The sequence below is a fragment of the Staurois parvus genome, unplaced genomic scaffold (assembly GCF_062004578.1).
Source record: "Staurois parvus isolate SC_StPar_1 unplaced genomic scaffold, SC_StPar_1.0 ptg000287l, whole genome shotgun sequence".
In the NCBI taxonomy this organism is placed as follows: Eukaryota; Metazoa; Chordata; class Amphibia; order Anura; family Ranidae; genus Staurois; species Staurois parvus.
Genome location: NW_028318083.1, coordinates 7,182,521 through 7,206,360, shown reverse-complemented (window position 1 = coordinate 7,206,360; position 23,840 = coordinate 7,182,521). Strand labels below are relative to the sequence as shown.

General features: G+C 40.6%; 1 protein-coding gene across 1 annotated transcript in view; it reads right to left on the bottom strand.

Annotated features, from left to right (window-relative positions):
- Positions 1-15,654: 15,654 nt before the first annotated feature.
- The window catches only part of RPP40 (ribonuclease P/MRP subunit p40), a 42,131-nt gene continuing 33,945 nt past the window's right edge, over positions 15,655-23,840 (bottom strand). The window contains exons 6-8 of the mRNA XM_089682205.1: positions 22,031-22,220; positions 19,380-19,514; positions 15,655-16,308 (exon numbers count right to left, since the gene is read on the bottom strand). Coding sequence (XP_089538331.1) covers positions 16,110-16,308; positions 19,380-19,514; positions 22,031-22,220 — 524 coding nt within the window. The 3' untranslated portion in view covers positions 15,655-16,109. The remainder of the gene's footprint in view (positions 16,309-19,379; positions 19,515-22,030; positions 22,221-23,840) is intronic.

Genomic DNA, 23,840 nt, shown 5'->3' with positions numbered 1-23,840 from the left:
CAGAACAGGTAAGTATAATATGTTTGTTATTTTCAACAAATAACAAATATTCCTTTACAATAATTTTGAAGTAGAACTTCACCTGAAAAGGAAAGTTCCGCTCATCCCGGGAGAGAACATCATCAATAGGCTTACTATGAGGCATTCATTGTTGGCTGTCCATGCTTAGTGTTACTAAACCCACAACAGTAAAATCAGATTGTATTTGCAGTTAGTTAAGGCACACTTGTTATACTCACAGTGGGACCTAAGGGATTAATCCTATGCATTGTGTAGAAAGGATGTTTGATCCTTCTTCCACAGTCTCCAATGCATCTACCGATGGAACAGAGCCTTGGGGGCAAGCTGCACATGATCAGTTTGGCGTTTATTGCTAGAGAGTTGTTTTTATTTTGGGAGAGTGCATGTGATCAGGACAGGGCCAATCAGCAATGCAGAGGATCAGGGGTCCTGCAACCTCATAGGACAATCAGGGGAGAATGAAAACTCCTCCTACAAGCTTTAAACAGTGCTCTGCTGGGCACTGATAGAAGTCACAAGACTGCTCTAGCTGCTGATGAGAAAAAGTATTTAGCAAGTTATAATTACTACAATAATTGCATTTCGATGTCCTGTGTACTGTGGGAGACCAGATATAGTGAATGCAGGGTCACTGGTTTATTAACACTTTAACTGAGAAAACCCCTCCTGAATGATGTAGGACATCATTTGTCTAGGCCTGGAAACCAAGAATTGACTGACGAAATGTAAAAAAAGAACAAAAATATCTGTATACTAATGCTAGCAGCATAAGGATTAACAATACTTAATAATGATTGAGAGAGTGAAATTCCACTTTAATTTTAGTATTCTGTAGGTTTCCTATATTCACTTAAAACAGTACACCGGTTGTGTACCAAATATTATTAGAATAGTGCATTTTTTATTTAAAAATATAAAAAAAAAAAAAAATCAGAAGAAAAATAACAGTTAAATAAAACAAAAATGTCAAGAGCTGGCAATCCGGAATAGGGGCAAAATACCCAATTGAAACACACAATACATACCGTATTTGCCGGCGTATAAGACGACTTTTTGACCCTTGAAAATCTTCTCAAAAGTCGGGGGTCGTCTTATACGCCGGTACACATGTTAGGGGGGGCTGCGGCATTAAGTACAGGGGTTTGCAGGGGCTGACGTCTCTTACCTGGATCCAGTCCCACGACGATCCGGTCCAGGAAGCGCGGCGTCTCCTTCAGTTCGGCCACTGGATGTTCGTGCGGCTCCGCCTCCTCACCGGTGATTGGCCGCCAGAACTGTAGCTCAGGAAAGGCACACAGGCGGCCAATCACCGGCGAGGGGGCGGAGCCGAGCGGCCCCGCGAAAATTGAGTGCCGGAGCAGCAGGTAAGTGCTCTGTGTAGAGGTGCTGCTGCAACCACATATGCTGGCTGCAGCAGCACCGTACTAGAACAGGGTCAGCAAGTGTCAGTGGGAGGAATAGTGCCCCATCATTGGTGTCACTGATACCAATGATGGGGCACTATTCCTCCCACTGATACCAACGATGGGGCACTATTCCTCCCACTGACACCAACGATGGGGCACTATTCCTCCCCCCCACTGACACCAACGATGGGGCACTATTCCCCCCCCCACTGACACCAACGATGGGGCACTATTCCTCCCCCCACTGACACCAATGATGGGGCACTATTCCACCCCTCACTGACACCAATGATGGGACACCATTCCTCCCACTGACACCAATGATGGGGCACTATTCCTGCCACTGATACCAATGATGGTGCACCTATTCCCCCCACTGATACCAATGATGGGGCACTATTCCTCCCACTGATGCCAATGATGGGGCACCATTCCTGCCACTGATACCAATGATGGGGCACCTATTCCCCCCACTGATACCAATGATGGGGCACTATTCCTCCCACTGATACCAATGATGGGGCACTATTCCTCCCACTGATACCAATGATGGGGCACTATTCCTCCCACTGACATCAATGATGGGGCACTATTCCTCCCACTGACATCAATGATGGGGCACTATTCCTCCCACTGGTGTGCATTGGAAGAGGGGTAGTCTTATACGGCGAGTATAGCCCAAACACTACATTTTAGCAGGAAAAGTAGGGGGGTCGTCTTATACGCCCAGTCGTCTTATACGCCGGCAAATACGGTATACTAATCCCCTCTTGCATGACACCCTCAGCCTAAAAAAAATCCCAAGTGTAAGTACTACATAGAGGGATATTTTTAGGCTGAGGGTGTCATGCAAGTGGGAATTATACCTATGTTTCAATAAATTTGGCATATTTTGTATCTATCCCTGAGAACCATTTGTCATTTTTTACAGTTTACTCTGTTTGGGATACTTGCATTTACACACATTTTTTATTTTTATTTGTGAAAATAATAGCTAAGCAGAGAAAAAAGTTTATTTAGGCTGACATGGGTTAATAAGGAAAATAAGGAATACAGTTCATTATAACTTATTTTTTCTCATTTAAAGTAAAATTTAAAAAAAAAAAAAGCTGACGGGTATGATTTTTATGACCCTATTGCTCTTTTATATCACATACCTTGTAATTTCTCCCTGCCTGTCAGCATTTGTGTACACTAAGCTGTGTATGTGTGGCTCAGTGTATATTTATGGCACTGCACTGATGATGCATAGCAGCACCCACAAACAACAGTACTGGAGAGGAATTGCCTACCAAGTATGTCTGCAATAATGTGCTAATATTCATAATGTGCTAGTATGCACAGCACGACAGCTCCTGGGGCTAAACTGAAAAAACTATTTTGGTAGAGAATTTATTCTGCTTTAACTAATATCTTATGCAGATCAAAGAGCACACCTTAGATCTACATACACTATATTGCCAAATGTGTTTGGATACGCCTCCAAATCATTGCATTCTAGTGTGAAAATCACCTCCATGACCACAGGTGTATAAAATCAAGCACCTTGGCATGCAGACTGCTTTTACAAACACTTGTGAAAGCATGGGTTGCTCTCAGGAGCTCAGTGAATTCAAGCGTGGTACTGTGATAGGTTGCATCCATCCGTGTAATTTCCTTGCTCCTAAGTATTCTACGGTCAACTGTTAGTGGTATTATAACAAGGTGGAAGCAACTGGAGACAACAGCAACTCAGTCACGAAAAATGACAGAGCAGGGTTAGTGCATGCTGAAGCGCACAGTGCGCAGAAGTCGCCAACTGTCTGCAGAGTCCATAGCTAAAGATCTACAAACTTCTTGTGTCCTTCAGATTAGCACAATAACAGTGCGTAGAGAGCTTCATGGAATAAGTTTCTATGGCAAAGGAACTGCATCCAAACCTTACATCACCAAGTACAACGCATAGCGTCGCATGCAGTGGTGTAAAGCACGATACCACTGGACTTTATAGCAGTGGAGACGTGTTCTCTGGAGTGACGAATCATGCCTCTCTGATTGGCAATCCGATTGACCTGTCTGGCTTTGGCAGTTGCCAGGAGAATGGTACTTGCCTGACTGCATTGTGCCAAGTGTAAAGTTTGGTGGAGGGGGTATTATGGTGTAGGGTTGTGTTTCAGGGGTTGGGCTTTTCCCCTTAATTCCAGTGAAGGGAACTCTTAAGGCGTCAGCATACCAAGACATTTTGGACAATTTCATGCTCCAAACTTTGTGGGAACAATATGACTGCACACCAGTGCACAAAACAAGGTCCATAAAAACATGGATGAGCGAGTTTGGGGTGGAGGAACTTGACTGGCCTGCAGTGTCCTGACCTCAACCTGTTAGAACAGCATTGGGATGAATTAAAGCAGAGACTGCGAGCCAGGCCTTCTCGACCGACATCAGTGCCTGACCTCACAAATGCTCTTCTGGAAGAATGGTCAAGCAATCCCATAGGCACACTCCTAAACCTTGTGGACAGCCTTCCCAGAAGAGTTGAAGCTGTTATAGCTGCAAAGGGTCGGCCAACTCAATATTGAACCCAACGGACTATGATTGGGATGCCATTAAAGTTCATGTGTGTGTAAAGGCAAGTATCGCAATACTTTTGGCAATATAGTGTATACATGAAAGAGTAACTACAAAGTATTCTGAAAGTGTAATTTAACACAGGAGTGGCTGCATTTTGATAGCCACGGCTGCTATGTTATACATGGCAATTCCTGGTAATTGTTGTGGGAAGGGCAGTAAAGAGCAGGATGAGCAGGGGGCGAGGAGCAGGACTTAGGAGATACATCATAGAAACTACAGTTCTTTAAAACTCTAGAAAATTCTAAGATGTGCATGATGATGATGATCATCCATTGTGTTTGAAGAGGACCTTGACATATAACAGGTAGTGGGCTGTCCACAGTGTGTACATAGGTGGCTGGTAAGGCCTATATGGGCACAAAATGTTCTGCCACATTTCAGGCAGACATACAGTTGTGTTCAAAATAATAGCAGTCAGACATCACTAACCTGATCAATCACTATTTTTGGTAGAAATGATATTTCTACATGGCAAATAATTTACTAGCAGGTGTAGTAGAGTAATAGAAATCCAACAGACCCAACAGTCATGACATGCATGCTGCTGATTCTGTGTAATTGAATCACTAATTGAGGTCATTCATTCTTTGAAAAACAGGTGGCAAGTATTGCCCTTATTTAAGGAAGGAAGGCAGCAAATGTTGTACATGCTGGTTACAGTGCATTTCTCTCTGAAATTCTGAGGAAAATGGGTCGTTCCAGACATTGTTCAGAAGAACAGCGTACCTTGATTAAAAAGTTGATTGGAGAGGGGAAAACATATAAAGAAGTGCAGAAAATGATAGGCTGCTCAGCTAAAATGATCGCAAATGCTTTAAAATGGCAACCAAAACCTGAAAGACGTGGAAGAAAGTGAAAAACTACCTTTCGAATGGATAGAATAGCCAAAATGGCAAGGACTCAGCCAACAATCAGCTCCAGGAAGATCAAAGAAGGTGTAAAGTTACCTGTGAGTACTGTTACAATTAGAAGACGCCTATGTGAAGCCAAGCTATCTGCAAGAAGCCCCCGCAAAGTCCCACTGTTGAAAAAAAGACATGTGCTGAAGAGGTTACAATTTGCCAAAGAGCACATTGACTGGCCTAAAGAGAAATGGCGCAACATTTTGTGGACTGATGAAAGTAAGATTGTTCTTTTTGGGTCTAGTGGCCGGAGACAGTTTGTCAGACGACCCCCAAACACTGAATTCAAGCCGCAGTACACTGTGAAGACAGTGAAGCATGGTTGCGCAAGCATCATGATATGGGGATGTTTCTCATACTACGGTGTTGGGCCTATTTATCACATACCAGAGATCATGGATCAGTTTGAATACATCAGAATACTTAAAGAGGTCATGCTGCCTTATGCTGAAGAAGAAATGCCCTTGAAATGGGTGTTCCAACAAGACAACAACCCCAAACACACCAGTAAACATGCAACATCTTGGTTCCAGACCAACAAGATTGACGTTATGGAGTGACCAGCCCAATCCCTGGATCTTAATCCAATAGAAAACTTGTGGGGTGACATCAAAAATGCAGTTTCTGAGGCAAAACCAAGAAATAGAAAAGAACTGTGGAATGTAGTCCAATCATCCTGGGCTGGAATACCTGTTCACAGGTGCCAGAAGTTGGTTGACTCCATGCAACACAGATGTACGGCAGTTCTCAGAAACAGTGCTTATACAACTAAATATTAATTAAGTGATTCAAAGGAATACAAAATCTTCAAACATTTTTCAGTTTATATAGTGAATGTTTGAGTTTGTAAAGAAGAATACAAACACTGCTATTTTTTTGAACAGTCTTATATTCAATTTTCTTCAATTTTTTTAGAGGAACAACACAAATTTGATATATTTTTCTTCATGTTTTGATTTGGAATAGAATGTGTAGTGTTCCCAATGCATTTGTGTATGGAAATAAAAGCTATTAGAAGGATTTTGAGCTTTGTTCACTTTTTTCAACACACTGCTATTATTTTGAACACAACTGTATATGGGCACCACTGTTGCAGAATTTGCAGCTTTGGCTTTGCGGAGTGCTCGCTTCTCTTGTGCGATGGTTGATCTCTCCTCAAATGTTTAGCAGCCTTGGTGAATCAACTTGCGCAATGTCGATCGATCTTGTGCCAGGGTTTCCCAGGAGGTGATGTCAATATATGCAGGGACTTGAAGGAGGCTTTCAATGTGTCTTTGTATTGCTTCCTTTGTCACCCGTGCGATCACTTTCCTTGAGATAGCTCACCATAGAGGAGCTGTTTAGGGATGCGGTGGTCTGGCATCCTTGTAACATGGCATGCCCAGCATGTTTGGGCTTTCGTCTGCAGGGTGTGAACTGATGGCAGGCCTGCTCTGGAGAGGGCTTCTGTGTCTGGCACCTTGTCCTGCCAACAGATCCAAAGAAGTCTGGGGAGGCAGGTCACGTGGAAGTGGTTCAATTGCCTAGCATGCCTCCTGTATAAAGTCCAAGTCTCATTGCCATACATCAGGGTAGTTAGCTTTGTGGCAAGGCTTATTCAACGGCGGTCCCAAACGTTGGCCAGTAGTCTGTCAAATGCAGAGCTTGCCTTGGCTATTTTGCAGGTGACCTCGAAGTCAATTGTCACTGCAGGGTGCTGCCAAGGTATGTAAATTGGTCCACTGCTTGCAGCTTTTGTCCCGTCACTGTGATGGTAGGCTCTTGGTGTTGGGCTTTCGGAGCTGGCAGATGCATCACTTCAGTCTTCTTTGTGTTGATGAGAAGTTGTCGCATTCTGCTGCAAATTAGTCCAAACTGGCTTGCATTTCCTGCTCTGATCCAGCATTCAGGGCACAGTCATCAGCAAAAAGGAGGTCTCGTAGCACAGTCTTCTTTACCTTGGTGACAGCATGGAGTCTTTTCAGGTTGAACAGTTTCCCTTCGGTCCTGTATCGCAGGCTAACTCCCAAGGAACTGTTCTGGAAGGAGTCTGTTCAGCATAATGTTTTCAGCCATGCTGTCAGAGTCAGTGCCAGCACGCAACCTTGCTTGATGCCATTTGTAATGGGAAAGGCCTCTGAAGCTTCTCCATCCTCCAAAACATGAGCCATCATGCCGTTGTGGAACTGATGTACCATTAGGATGAATGTCAGGGCATCCAAACTTTGACATGATGCGCCACAGACCTTCGTGACTGACATTGTCAAAAGCCTTGGTGAGATCCACGAAGGTGGTGTACAATTCACGGTTCTGCTCTTGACACTTCTCTTGGAGCTGTCTGGCTGCGAAGATCATGTCCACAGTGCCACGCTCTTTGGAGGAAACCGCACTGTGTCTCAGGTAATAAACCCCGTTTCATATGGTCAATCAGGCAGTTCAGCAACACTCGTGCAAGGATCTTGCCTGCGATGGAAATCAGTGATATTCCTCTATAATTATCGCAGACTTGTAAATTCCCTTTCCTATTGTAGAGGTGTGCAATGGACACATCTTTCAGTTCCTGAGGAATGGATCCTTGATTCCAGAAGGACTGGAACAGCAGAGTGAGTTTGTCAGCAAGCACTGCACCGCCATCCTTATAAACGTCCGCTGGGATTGCATCAGATCCTGAGGCCTTGCCACTGGACAGCTGGCTGATAGCCTCTAGGGTTTTAGTCTTTGTTGGTGTGGCGTCCAGGCTGTGGTTGATATCCGCCTGGGGCATTCTGTCGATCACCTCGTTGTTAATGGAAGATGGGCGGTTCAGTACAGATTGGAAGTGCTCAGCCCAACACTATAGGATCAGTCTTCTCAGTAATGAGAGTTGCACCATCTGAGTCTAGTAGAGGGCAGCTCCCTGAGGGCTGAGGTCCGTACAAGGATCTGAGGGCTTCATAGATTCGTTTGGCATCATTTCTATCTACAAACTTCTGAATTTCATCTACTTTGGCACTCAACCAGGAGTCCTGCAGCTTGCAAAGTTTGCTCTGTATGGTCCTGTGAGTGTTGTTGAAGGCATTTTGCTTAGCTGTTGATGACGGGTCATTCTGATAAGCACGGTGGAGGTGGTGCTTTTCAGCAAGTAAATCTTCGATCACATCATTTTTGTCAAACCAGTCTTGTGTTTCCTGTGTGAGGGTCCAAGAACCTTTAGTGCAGAAGAGTGCACAATATCCCAGAAGTGTTCCCAGTCCTTCTCAGCATTTCAATCTAATTGCAGCTCTGAGAGTTGGTTATCAAGATCTTCTGCTAGTGAAGCTGCTGTGTTGGGTCTCCTCAGTTTACTGACGTTAATGCATTTAATCACAGCTTTGTTTCCCTGCGGACGTATCTTTGGCTTTATGTGAAAGCTTAATTTGGAGATGATGAGTATATGGTCAAGCCAACAGTCAGCACTCGGCATGGTCTTGGTCACCCTTACATCCTGTCTGTCTTTCCTCCACACGATGACATAATCAATAAGATGCCAGTGCTTGGAGCGTGGGCAGGCGAAAGATGGTATTAGTGATGATCAGATTATGAGCTGCACGTCTTCAATAGTAATAGGCCATTGCTGTTACATTTGCTGATTCCCTTTTTTCTGATGACGCTTTCCCAGGCAGAATGATCAGATCCTACTCTCGCATTGAAATCGCCAAGTAGAATCAGCCTATCGGTCTGCTTCACAAATGAGAGTAGGGCATCGAGATCTTCATAAAACTTGTCTTTTACTTCATTCTGATTCATCATTGTGGGTGCGTAGGCGCTGATCAGTGTTGCTCGTTTTCCTCTCGGTAGTGGGAAATTCAGTTTCATGAGTCAGTTGTTCACGCCCTTGGGTAGACTGGCAAGTTTGCGGACAAGATGATTCTTAACCAAAAAGCCAACTCCAGATACATGGCGTTCATTACTGCTGCGTCCACACCAGAAGAATATGTAACCGCCTCCTGTTTCTGTAAGCTGACCTCGGTGGCTAGACGAGTTTCACACAGGGCAGCAACATCGATGTTAAATATTACGAGCTCTCTGGTGACCAGGGCTGTTCTTCTTTCTGGTCAATGTGCTGAGGGGTTGTCTTGAAGCGTGAGTACGTTCCATATGCCAATAGTGAGTAGTGTCACTTTATGTTTTCTTTGAACTTTTGTTATTCGATCGCATGACATGGGATCCCCTCCAGCCGCGGTAAGCTGGCCAGGGTTCTGTGAGGTAACAGTTTTTAGGGCACCTTTTCTAGCTCCTTCCTCTTGCTACAGAGGTGAGCAGTGTAGTCATAAAGAGGGCTGCTCAGTCGCTCAGGTAATCACCAAATCCAACTGTTGCTTCAATCAGCAGGAAGACGACCATTAGACCTGAGCCATCTGTGTGCAGGTCCGCGGCTACAGCTCCCAGTGTATCCACACCTGCTGCTTCGTCGTTTGCCCATCGCCACAGATTCCATCTTGCTCCAACGGCAGGACAAGAGCCAAGACAGTTGAAGATGGGCTGGGTGTAGTGGTTAACTTACTGTTTTTTTTTTTTTTATCTTTCCCTCTCCCCCCCCGTCCCCCTATTTATTTACCACCCATCCCTCCCCCCATCCAATCCCTGACCCCTTCTGCTCTGCATTTTCTTGTTCATTTCTGGAGATCGTAATCCCTATAAAAGAACAACAAAATATGTTTCCATATTATTCTGTGTTAATCCCCCATAACCTCTAAGGCTAGCCTTGACTTTTTGAATTCCTCCCATTTGTTCCATGTTGTATGGTGACTCTCCATCTTATCTTCATTCAAATGATAAAGTTCCTCCAATTTACATATTTGATCCACCCAGTCTTTTATTTTCGGCACCTCCTGTCTCCTCCAATACTTGGGTATCAGTCCCTTTGCTGCATTCAAATAGTACAATAAACCAGATTCTTTGTATTTTTTAACCGAAAGCTTAGTACTATGAAAAAGGCAAATCTCTGGGTCTACTAGAAAATCAACCTCTGTAATTTTCTGAATCAAGCTTGCTATTTTCCCCCAATACTCTTGTATTTTAGAACACTCCAATCATATGTGATACCTTGTGCCTCTACTTCCACGCCAACATAAAGGTGAATTATCTCCACTCAATCTATGTGCCTCACTCGGTGTGATATACCATCTTACCAAACACTTATAATTCATTTCTACTTCCTGCATATTTATATTTCCATGGATTATTCTATACATTTTCCTCTGTTTTTCTGCATTAATTGTAACTCCTATTTCTCTTTCCCATTTTTCTATATATGGAGGACTTATATCTGCGTTTATTTGAGTGAGAATCTTATATATTTTAGAGGTTCCGTGTTTCCCATCTCCCCGTGTACCTAACAAGTGCTCAAAAGGATTCCAATCCTCTCTTATTCTTAAAGGATTTGGAAGCTTTCCTATAAAGTGTTTCAATTGAAAATAACACCACTCATCCATTCTCGTAAAAACTTCTTTTTTTTCCAATTCCTTAAGTGGTCCTATTTCCTCCCCCACAATGGTATCCCTTAATTGTGCATCTTCCTTCTTAATCCACTTCCCTGTGATACCTTCTTTACCCAGAGGGAAAAACTCTGTGGACTTTAAGGGCATTAACAATGAGTTAAATTCCCATCACATCTGTTTGTGTAAAACATCCCAAACTCTGAAAACATTAAATGTGAACAAACTTGTACTGTCTGCTAATCCTCTGTATTGTGGAGGTAACCATACAATTCCACTTAATTTAGTATTACTTAGTATATTTTCTATTTTAACCCAGCTTTTCCCCTCTGCATTATATGTCCAGTCAAACAATCTCGCCATTATTACAGAGTTATAATATATTTTTAAATCTGGGACTCCCAATCCTTCTTTCTCTTTATTTCTACATAAAAATTTCCTGGCTTATTCTCGGTTTTTTATTCCTCTTATTCCTCCAAATAAATCTTAACATTTTTTTAATTGATCTAAAGTATACTTCTGGTAGTTTAATTGGTATCATTTGAAATTTATATAAGATTTTTGGAACAATCACCATTTTTATCAAATTTATACGACCTATCCAGGACGGGTTCCCCCTCCTAATTTCCTTAGTTCATCCCTGATCTCATTTAACAATGGGATATAATTCAATTTATACAAGTTCTAGGAGGACACAGTTAATTTTATTCCTAGATATTTCAATTCTTTTTCTCTCCAAAGGGAAATTCCTCCTGTAACCTATTTTTCTCTCTATTTGGAAGATTTATGTTTACAAATTCTGTTTTTGTTGGGTTAATTTTTAAATTTGACATCTTCCCATATTCTTTCAGTGATTTCATTAAATTTGGCAATGTTATCCTTGGGTTTCCCACATAGAACAGCATGTCATCTGCATAAGCTGCCACCTTATGCTCCGTATCTCCTATCCAAATACCTTTTATATCTATATTATTCCTTATTGTGGCCAAAAGAGATTCCAATGATAAAACATATAGCAATGGAGACAAAAGACATCCCTGTCTAGTTCCTTTCTGCATCCCAAAATACTCTGACAATTAACCATGATTGCTGCAGAGGGTTGACTATATAATTTCCTTATCCACTCTCTCATTCTAGGTCCCATCCCCAATACTTCCCATGTATCCAACATATATCCCCAATCTACTCTATCAAATGCCTTTTCCTCATTGATAGAGAGTACCACCGCAGGGATTTTCTCTTTCCTACTTTTTTGTATGAGAAACAGAGATCTCAGTCTGTTATCTCTACCCTCTCTTCCTGGGACAAAGCCTACTTGGTCTATGTGTATCCATTCCAACATTAGGTCTTTCAACCTGTTTGCCAGAACTTTTGCATAGTTTGGTATCTGTGTTTAATAAGGAAATCGGTCTGTAACTTGAACAGTGAGTATCATCTTTACTTTCCTTATGTATGAGAACTACATGGGCTTGTAGGGATTCCCTCCTCATTTCCATCTCTCCTCCCAATGCATTCATATATATCCTCAGTTTAGGTACTAATAATTTATTATATTTTTTATATCTCACTGTGTATGCATCAGGTCCTGGACTTTTCCCATGTATAGTGCTCTTTAATACTAAGTGTATTTCCTCCTGTGTGATTGCTGATTCTAGGTATTTTAATTGCTTCTCACTTAATTTTGGTAATCCTGCCTTTTTTAAGTATGTCTGTCTTTTTTCTATTTTTCCTACTTATGGAGCTGTGGTGGATAATATTATATAGCTTACTATAATATTCTTTAAACACTTTAGCTATATCTTTAGTTGAATACATTAATTCTCCTTTGTGATCTCTTATTTTCTCTATATAGTTCCTAGATTTTTTTTTCTCTGAGCCCTCATTAAATACTTTCCAGGCCTATCTCCCCATCTGTATCTCTCACTTATCATTTTATTGAACACTCTTCTCTTATCTTCTTTCAGAAATGTATTTAATTCTTCTAATTTATTTATTACCCTCTGCATAATCTCTTTTGTTACTTTATGTTTACGTATCTGCTCTAACTCACAGAGTTCACTAAGAAGCGTGTTTATTTTTTCTCTTCTTTCCCTCTTTTTTGCTCCAATCGCTATCAGGATTCCTCTAATATAGGCCTTATGAGCCTCCCACACTGTTGCTACAGACACTTCCCCAGAATCATTTTCCTCAAAAAATTGCTCTATTCCTTTTTTTATTCTTTGATCCACCTCTGAAACCTGGAGAAGTGTCTCATTTAACCTCCATACTGCGCCTGTTGTGTCTTGCCGTGCTTTTAGCGTACCACATCACTTGCAGAGACCGCCTTCATGAGCATTGTCCTATTTTAGTAGGTTTCATCTACTCAATCCACCAGAATTTGTCTTCACATGCTCAAGATAAACAAGTCCCTCTCTCACTGAATGTCACTGACCCAACGGCTACTCTCATATTGGTTTGGCCAGCCTGTCAAAGCTGTTGCCCAGGGTGTGGCTGCTACGCATGCTACACCTACTAGGAGTCCTATTTCTTTAAATAGAACTCAAGACAGAGATTTTATGACTTGTGGTGGGGAAAAGTTACCTCTGTTGAGGTTTATCTCACATCCGGATTAGTGCTGTGTAGTGTAAAATATTCATTCATGCCGGAAGGTACAGCTAGCACTGTACTTCTGGCAATGGGACTGAGAGCTGCAACTCTTGTAAAGAGACCCTAAACATTTACTTGTACCTCCTTTCCGACAACACCTGTGAAACTGCATGTGCATTCATCATGTTGGAATACTTGGGGGCAAACAGCACTGAAGGTTATTTACCTTAGATCAGAGAATGCATTCAGGTTAAAAAAAAAAAAAACTTCAGCATTTCACAGCAACTTTAAAGCTGTTTGTGAACTCACCCAAAACCCATTATAAAATCTCTTTATGAAGCAAAGGGGTTGATTTGCTAAATGCAAATATACTTCACTTTGAAAATGAATTTTACACAGATCTTAGTGAATACGGTGAAGCTCTACCGAACTCCATTATTCAATCATGTGCAAGCAAAAATGCTGTTTTCTTTTTTATTTTTCATTGCACAATTGAGTATTCTTTTCAAAGTGCAACTTCCCTTGCAAAGTGAACATCCTATTTGTGTTTGGTAAATTAACCTCATAGTAACTAGAACAGAGTAGCAGAGAATACAGACATCTCTGTCTATTATTAATGGCTTGGTGGACACTTTCAAACAATGTGGGGAATGTACTAAAACTGGAGCAGACACAATCTGTGCATGGCAACCAATTCAGCTTCTATTTTCAGCTTGTTCAGTTAAGCCTAAAAAATGATAGAAGATAGAAGCTTGACAGGTTACCATGAACAGCTGCTCCAGGATCCACTAAATGTTGTTCTCAGTCAACCCTGGAAGTGTCAGGCATAGCTGGGAACCAATCCCACATCCAGGAGTTTCATCCATATCCTTCTCCCCAGCCTATTTTATTTTTCCTGTAGCTCCAGTAAGTTCCTAGATGTACTCTGAATTTACACAATCTAAACCCCTATTCAATCAGCGCAACACACCCTAAAATAATATATTAGAGCTCTAAATAGTTCCTGCTAAAACACTGTTAGTGACTTCACAACACCTGTACCAAAATGAATAACAAAGTGTAGCGCAACAGACTAATATCTCATATAAAAATAAATATTAAACAATAAAGTCCCACAAAAAAGTCTCTTGTAACACCACTGTGCAATGTGTATAAGATATATCTTATCTCTTCTTCAGTGCCAATCATGCCAGCATTAGGTGAAAAACCTGCTCACCTTACTTTATGACCTCATCAATAGGTCATTATGTGCTCAACATGTGGACAGACTTGTGTGCACACTCAGTGGTCTTCCTCCAGCTCCTCTCCTGGCACTGCCACAGTATACACTCCTCTCATATAATCAGCATTTCCCAGATGATCATCAGTTTAAAACTTCTAGGGCTCAGCTCCTTCCACCAACTGATGACCATCTGGGAGAGTGGGGTGGTGAGCCATGTAATGAAATTATACATTATATGCTGGCTTGTTTCTTACATTTAAGTGTTTTTAATCTGGGTGCTAATGAATTGTTTTATAAATAGAGAACACTATGTTTCCACTTTTGTTTTCCATAATGCAAATTATATGAGAGCGTCAGCTGGGGGAGTGTATACTGTGCCAATGCCGGGAGAGGAGTTGGAGTGCTACACTTTATTGTTATTCATCTGAGTTTACACAGGCAGAGCTTTTGCAGATCACTATGAAAAATAAAAACTTCCAATTCTCCATGTATTTACTGGGGACCAAAATCTTGACAAAATTCTCCCTTCTGATGCATATGTGTGTTTAATCTCCAACTCATGATCAAAGAGTTAATTATTTTTTTTTTTGCACCAGTTTTATACATTTTTTGAGCTTCTTTTTTTCCCCAATGTGGCTTGAATTGCTTTACCCTTGTGATATCTGTCAAGCTGGTATCCTGCAACAGTGATCTCTCTCCCCTACTTTCTGGCTATTTTCTCCTCTATCCGGGTGTTCCTACTCACCATTATGTGCTCTAGCACATCTGTTGCATTGTCCAAAATATTAAGTAAATAATTCAAAAGGGTGAATGGGACCCCTCAAAATGGACAAAGCAGGGCTGTATACCCAGAACTCCAGTGCAGATATCAAACCAACACAGCCACCCAGGGATATAAGAAGCCATCAGGTGCTTTAACTCTGCAGCACTGAAATATCCGTTTTGAATGAGCTGACCCTTTAACTGGTGATTTATATCTATTATGCCTCATGCACACCGGATGTTTTTACAACTGCTTCTATGGTCCTCAGGCATTTTTCCCCACTTCTAAACTCTACTGCATGTAAGCCTATGAGTCTACATACACAAACTTTTAGAGGAGTTGGGAGGCATAGGAGTTTAGAGGCAGAAAAAAACCCCACTGCCAGTGCGTCTAAAAGCAGCAGAGTTTTGGCAAAATAAACGCCTGGCGCTTCTAAACGCATGTAAACGCATCTAAACGCTAGGCAAGTTTAGTGCTTGAGCATTAATTCAGTTCAAAGGCCAGAATAAATTATTATGCCCAAACGCTTGACGTGACTTTTACAAGTGTCAGGTGGTTTTCTTCTACCAAAATGCTGCTGCTGGGATGACAGGCTTCTCGGAGTTAGGAAAACATCCTATGTGCATGAGACCTTACTGTACATTTTCATGTTGCAATCTTACATCTGCCATTTCTAGTATGACAAAGTGACTTTAATGTGAACAGTACATGCAAAAAAAAAATCCTTTATTTTCAGGACCACATACACATCTGTTTTCAAAATTTCATTACTATATCAAAAATTATGTATTTACTACCAAAATATTTCATTCGTAAATCTGAAGTGTAAATAACGTTTTTACTTTTTAATGAGTTCCTCTGAGATAATTTTGACCCATCTGAAATTTGGGTTCAATCTATCCTCAACTCCCCCATCTTGTCACATTGTATACATAGACTGGATTCCACCCAAACAGCACTCACAGAGTGCAATCTGATCTGATTTTGCAGATTCAACAACAGATCTAAATGCATGCAATTCTGATAATGTAATTCCCAGTCTTTGTTATTGATGAAGAACTCCCTGGAAATTCATGTGGGGCTCCAAATCATCTGAAAGCTGTCATTGAATTGAGGAAACACCAATGTTAAAGGTTTACACATGCAAGTGCAATAAATAAATAATTATGGTGGGCAGCCATCGTGTGTCCCAACAGCCATGTGTAGCCAGTAGTCTTCATTGTTAAAGACCACAAAACTGTACAAATTTTCACCACCTTTAAAAAATCCATGTTCACTTTCTTTCCAAGATACAGGACTGTCTGCAAATCCATTCACCATAAGGGATGCCCACTGACTTAATTTTGGTTCATCAAAATATTCTCTGAAATAGAAATATATACAGAAGTGTAAATGAATACATATCAAAGTGTAAAAAGAAATTAACATTTCTTTCAATGTTATTGTTCTGCTGTCATTAAGTAGTCAAACCTTTCTTAAATTGAAGACCATTACCTTTAAAACACAATGGGGTTTATTTACTAAAACTGAAGAGTGCAAAATCTGGTGCAGCTCTGCATAGAAACCAATCAGCTTCAATGTTTGTTTGTTTTTTTTGTCAAAGCTTAATTGAACAAACTGAAATCAGAAGCTGATTAGCTACCAAGCACAGCTGCACCACATTTTGCACTCTACAGATTTAAAAAAATCAACCCCAATGTGTTTAATATTTATGATAGACTTTTAGAAGGCAAGAGAAGTGCCCAGCCAGCTGTAGTACAAGACCTCCTGAGAAGCCATTATTACAATATCTAGTATATGGGCTTTTAATCTTTCCAAGAAATTGTCATCTTCTCAAGTAGAATTAGCTGAAGTCCCCAGAACTATCATCTTTGTACACTGCAAGTCTGATACCAAAAACTATCTTCCTGCCTAAACGAAGCAAGAAAAAAGGTTACTTGTTGCAATTCTTCATTTAAGATAACTATTCTAGTGTCTTACCACTCCATCCAATATATGGATAACTGCAGTATCTTAAAATGTCAGAAATTCTCATTACTATCTATCCAATTTTTTTAAAGTTTTGTCTATAGTTCCATTTTATTGAATAAATAGGTCCTTGACTTTTTACTGCTTTTATCACAGGCCTTAGATCACTAGTTAGCTACAAGCACAGTGCTGAAGCTAACTAAAGGACTGTAACTTGGGCCTTCATGGAAAATACTGGGCGAACATAGCATTATACAATGGGTATAGAAAAGAATCACCCCCCTTTAAAATAACCACATTTTGTTGATTTGCAGCCTGATATGAAGCTGTATTTACTCAAATTTAATCCAGCTGTATTTACTCAATGCAACTTATAACATCCAAGTGAAATATATATCACACCAACATGTCAGAATCACTGAGTTGAAAAGAGGATCCCCCCTTGTGTCAGTATTTTGTTGAAGCACCTTTTGCTTTAATTACAGCCTTTATTCTGCTGGGATATGTCTCTACTAACTTTGCCATCTAGACTTTACAATATTTGTCCACTCTTCTTTGTAGAACTGCTCAAGTTCAGTTAAATTTGATGGTCACCATTTGTGGACTGCAGTCTTCAAGTCCTTCCACAGATTTTCAATGGGGTTTAAGTCTGGGCTCTGACTAAGCCATGCAAGGAAATTCACCTTTTTGCTCTTACCACTGTGTGGTTATTTTTGTTGTGAACTTTGCGTCATTGTCATGTTGGAAGGTAAACCTCCTTCCCATGGACAACTTTCTGGCAGAGGGCAGCAGATTTCCCTCAAGAATTTAACAGTATTTTGCCCCATCCATTTTTCCTTCTATCCTGACAAGTGCTCCAGTCCCTGCTGCAGAGAAACCCCCCCCTATAACAGGATATTACCAGCTCCATGCTTTACTGTAGGAATGATGTTATTTGGATAGTGAGCTGTATTGGATTTCTGCTATACATTTTGTTTAGTGTTGAGGCCAAATTATTATATTTTTGTCTCAGCTGACGATAACACATTTTTCCATGTGGCCTCAGAATCTTCAAGATGTATTTTGGCAAAGCTCAGTCATGACTAAATGTGGGCTTTCTCGAGGAGTGGGTTTTTTCTTGCAACCTTCCTGTACAAGCCACATTTGTGGAAAATTTGTGATAGTGTTGTCACATGCACACAACGATCACTCGGTCATCAATTTCTGCAACTGCTTCAGAGTTGCTGTAGGCCTCTTGGTAGCATCTTTGACCAGTTTCCACCTGACTCTTTCATCCAGTTTGAATTGGCGTCCTGATCCAAGGAAGGTCTATGTTGTACCAAATGCATTCCACTTCTTAATAATAGACTTCACTGTGCTTCTAGGCATTGATAAAGCCTTTGAAATTTTTTCTTATCCATCTCCTGACTTGTGCCTGTCCACAACATTATCTGGGAGATCTTTTGACAGGGTCTTGCCACCCATAGTTGTTTGCTTCAGTTGCACTAGCAGGGACTGAAATGCTCCAGGAAGGCTCTTTTCATGCTGAGCTAATTAAAGCGACTGTGTGCCACTGGTGAAGGTACACCTGATTGAGTTTACAAGTAATTATTTTTTTTTGGGGGGGGGGGGTTTAATCCTTTTTCCAACTCAGTGATTCGGTTAATGAATTTTTAAAATTTGTTTTCCTGACAGGTTGGTGTTATATCTTTCACTTGAATGTTATACGTTGCAGAGTAAATACAGCTGGATAAAACAAAAACTGTGTCTATCTTCATATCGGACTGCAAAGCAACAAAACAGGATTATTTTAAAGAGGGGTGATTCTTTTCTATACCCACTGTAAATGTCAGCCAATTTGAAAATATCACCAGTCTATTAGATGTTCCTATCCGGTTTAATAAAGAAAGAAATACCAGTAATATAATTTCGTGAAACAGTACTAATGTCTTAAAAAAAATTATTGTTTAAAAGTAAAACCCCATAAAAATTGCTACTTTGAACTAATGTTGCTTTTTAAACAAATAGGTCTATTCACATTTTCATGCTTACACTGCACCTAACTTTATGTCCATTATTTTTAATAGTATAGCTACATCTATGTATGTTAGTACACAGTTTATCTTTTCTTTCCATTAAATTCTCCTTGCTGTGGTTTCCAGGAAGTCCATCTTCCATAGAGATCAATAGTAAAGTATGCAAAAAACATTTATTCAAGCAATTTAAATATGTTGTGCTGCACATGAAATACCTGCCTCATCTTGACTAATGCTTCTTCCTAAATGCAACAGAGGCAGGTTGTTCTAGGTCAAGGCTTTGACTCTTCTAGAAGTGTTGGAGCTTGGTCCAAGATTTGCCCTTAGCTGTAAGAACTGCAAACTGTTGCAGATGTAAAAACTCTAGCTGCACATTATACTCAATGGATTTTTAAGCCATTAAGCGAAAAGGTGTAAAGAGGCCCTGAAATCATTCCCACATCAGCCTTACCGGAGCTGCTGTAACAACTGCATTATTTTTGCTGGTGTTATGAATCCAGTAATCGTGCATACATAAACTTTCTCTACCAAAGTATTTGGATCTGGGCAACAAAAGCTTGATAAGAAACTGGATGCCTGATTGTTGCTGAAAATGGAAAAAGGGAAACCATTAAATTATGCATTATACACATACAGGTGAAAATAAAAAAAAATTTGAATATCATGCAAAAGTTAATTTATTTCAGTAATGCAACTTAAAAGGTGAAACTAATATATGAGATAGACTCATTACATGCAAAGCAAGACAGTTCAAGCCGTGATTTGTCATAATTGTGATGATTATGGCTTACAGCTCATGAAAACCCCAATTCCACAATCTCAGAAAATTAGAATATTGTGAAAAGGTGCAATATTCTAGGCTCAAAGTGTCCCACTTTAATCGACTAATTATGCCATAACACCTACAAAGGGTTCCTGAACCTTTAAATGGTCTCTCAGTCTGGTTCAGTAGGAATCACAATCATGGGAAAGACTGCTGACCTGACAGTTTTGCAGAAAACCATCATTGACACCCTCCATAAGGAGGGAAAGCCTCAAAAGGTAATTGCAAAAGAAGTTGGATGTTCTCAAACTGCTGTATCAAAGTACATTAATAGAAAGTTATGTGGAAGGGAAAAGTGTGGAAGAAAAAGGTGCACAAGCAGCAGGGATGACCGCAGCCTGGAGAGGATTGTCAGGAAAAGGACATTCAAAAGTGTTGGGGACTTTCACAAGGAATGGACTGAGGCTGGAGTCAGTGCATCAAGAGCCACCACACACAGACGGATCCTGGACATGGGCTTCAAATGTCGTATTCCTCTTGTCAAGCTGCTCCTGAACAACAAACAACATCAGAAGCGTCTTACCTGGGCTAAAGAAAAACAGACCTGGTCTGTTGCTCAGTGGTCCAAAGTCCTCTTTTCTGATGAGAGAAACTTTTGCATCTCATTTGGAAACCAAGGACCCAGAGTATGGAGGAAGAATGGAGAGGCACACACTGCAAGATGCTTGAAGTCCAGTGTGAAGTTTCCACAGTTTGTGTTGATTTGGGGAGCCATGTCATCTGCTGGTGTTGGTCCACTGTGCTTCATTAAGTCCAGGGTCAACGCAGCCGTCTACCAGGAGATTTTGGAGCACTTCATGCTTCCTTCCGCAGATGAGTTTTATGGGGATGCTGACTTAATTTTCCAGCAGGACTTGGCACCTGCCCACACTGCCAAAAGCACCAAAACCTGGTTCAATGACCATGAGATTACTGTGCTTGATTGGTCAGCAAACTCGCCTGACCTGAACCCCATAGAGAATCTATGGGGCATTGGCAAGAGAAAGATGAGACATGAGACTGAACAATGCAGAAGAGCTGAAGGCCGCTATCGAAGCAACCTGGTCTTCCATAACATCTCAGCAATGCCACAAGCTTAAAGCTTCCATGCCACTAGGGGGAGCTGATAGCTTCCATGCCACTAGGGGGAACTGCCGCAAACATCCCCAGTGACACTAATACAGTGATCAGTGCTAATAAAAAGCACTGACACTACTGACACTGGGCAGGAAGGGGTTAACATCTGGGGCGATCAAAGGGTTAACTGTGTGCTGTGTGTTTCACATTATGCGCTGTGTACCGTTTTACTATGTAAGCATACTGCTTTCTATTGTTCTGCTGTGCATCAATCTCATTCATAACAGCTCTGCTTCTCTTCTTAGTGATCTGTGATTGTCCCACAGCTGTCACATGATACATGGGGGTCAATAACAGCACCCTGTACTGTGTGACCAGCTCCAGCCAATCACAGATCACTATCCTGAGAAGGCAAAACTTAACTCATTCATGACAGTTCATGAATGAGTTAGGTTCTGACAGCAAGCTTTGCATTACAGGAGAAATGATCTTTACTTCTCCTGCAAAGCAAAGTGTAAAAAAAAATCTTTTTTTTTTTTTTAATTTGCAGTCTTTTTTTGTTTATAGCACAAAAATTAAAAACCGCAGAGGTGAACAAATACTACCCAAAGAAAGCGCTATTTATGTGAAAAAATAGTGCAGTGCCGAACAACAAAAAAATGGCCTGGTCAGGAAGGTTTTAAATCCCCAGGAGGGCAAGTGGTTAAAGTATAAGTAAAGGGAAAACTTTAGTTTTGGATATAATACGATTAGAATACCTGTCAGGTTTTTATTGCTGGCTGTGCTCCTGTTAGGGAGACTCACGCTTTTTATTTGTCATGTTTACCATTATTGTGGAAAGTAAAAGTAAATGAAAATCCCAAATTTTTTGTTGTCCCAAAAACAGAAGTAGTCGGATATCTTCCAATAGGGTACTAGTTCTGGTGATGCTAGGAGACAACCAGGGATTCCTTCACTTTAGAGGGATTTTCACTCACGTACTGTTTTGGCTATAGGACAGAAAGTGAAGGGAAATCTCCCAAAAAGACAGATGGCAAAATAAACCTTACAGGGGTTTATAACCCTCTCTTACCTTATCCAAAATGAAAACAAAAAAGGTTTTCCCTTTGGTTCTACGTTAAATTCTTTCATCAAAAACTCTGCTCACTTTCCAAAGATTTTTTGAGCTAAACATTTTTGGACAATCTTTGTTTTTATTAAGCCATTGTGAAAACAATACCTACCAATTGACATTATTGCATACAGCACCCAGCCACTCGAAAATCTCCACAGCACTAAACGACTCCCCCTCTTTCCCTCTGTCTCTGCTCTTCAATACAGGACAAAGCACATCTTTTGAAACGGCAGAACTGATCTTAAATGGGCACTCTCTGACCACATATTTTGAAAAATACGTCTTTATAGTCGGTGCTTCTGAAAAGACATAAAAATGCATTCATAAATGTCTCACTTGGAAAACAAGCACAATGATGCGTTTCAAATGTATCAAGCCAATGTATGAATGAGTCATAACAAATGACCATAATCATCTGAGTCACACTGATATAGAGACCTTTACTATATTTCAACATATTAACCAGACCAAAAGTTAAAATATGTGGTAAAATACTAAATTACTTTGAACTCCTTAAGAAAATAAAATAGTACAGCCACTGCATGATTAATTATACAATACCCAATTTCTTTGTTGCAAGAAAGGCTCTAAATCAGTTGCAGTTTGGAAGCCAAATTAAATTATAACCCTCAGCCATGCATGTTTGTCTGGCTCAGCTAGGAGGAGCAAGTCTCGGTACCAAATTAAAAATTTCAGTTAGTGCATTTAAAGTGATATTAAACCCAAAAGCAAGCACTTCTTATATCGTGGCTTACCAATTCTTAGATGTGATGGCTGCATTTATTTTCCTTTTGAAGCTTTCTTTCCTTTATTTTCACCTGTTGATCTGACCAGTAAGTCTCTTGTTTTTCAACAGAACAGGCACTCCTGCAAAAGTATTTAGTGTTGAGACAAACCATTGATCACTGACAGGGGTGTTTACAATGATCAGATTTTATTTATTCATGTAAAACCCTTTAAAAAAACAAAACCCTTGTAAGACTCTGACATCCACAGGCAAGACTCCCAGAGGCATGATGGGACTTTTACTACTTCAACAGCTGGAGGGCCTGTGCTAGTCCATTAAACACTACCCTCCCCCAGATTAACAATGCTCCTTCATCCAGAGTGGGGGCACTCTAATACAGGAGGTATGTTACTGGCCAGATCACCAGGTGAAAAGAGGGGGGAAAAAACCTAACAAAGAAAAACTAATGCAGCCACCACTTCTAAGATTTGGTAAACTGCATTAGAATACATTTTTGGCTTTGGGTTTAATGCTGCTTTAGGCTGTGGCTTTAATGTTGCTCATTTAAGGCCTCCACACCATACGTGCATAAAATCTGATAGAAACTGATGCGCAGGTTTCACTTGCAGAGACACCAGTTTACATTGGTTTTCATGTGAGCTTCAATGAGTTTTATACAAGTTGCAGATTCCTGTGCATATAAAAAAAATCTGCACGTGATACTAGTGTTGTGGTGTGAACAGAGCTCATAGAGAACAATTGATTTCATTGTGCCGTTGCAGAACACTTGCAGAAAAACTGAAGCCTCTGCACGGTGTGAACAAGCACTTACAGTAAAATATAAAAGTGCACAAAACAAGCTCTTAGTGCTGCTTTCTATAACCGCACTGGACAACACTTTTTTTTTGTAAGTTTTGGCTCCTGAAAGATTTTTGGCAATTATGATAAATCCCTTCAAATGAACTCAAACATAATTTCAGAATGACTGTATCATGTAGGAATCCTGATGAATATGAAATTAACTTTTAATGATTATAAAGTATTTAATCACATAATGTTTCTGACATGCTGCATTAGTTCAACAAGGCTAAAACAGTTTTGCTGATGATTTTCGACTCTGTATGCAAGCGTCCGCTGCAGTGTCCAGCAATGAATCTTCAGTGACATGTTGCACTTCATTATCTTGCATGCT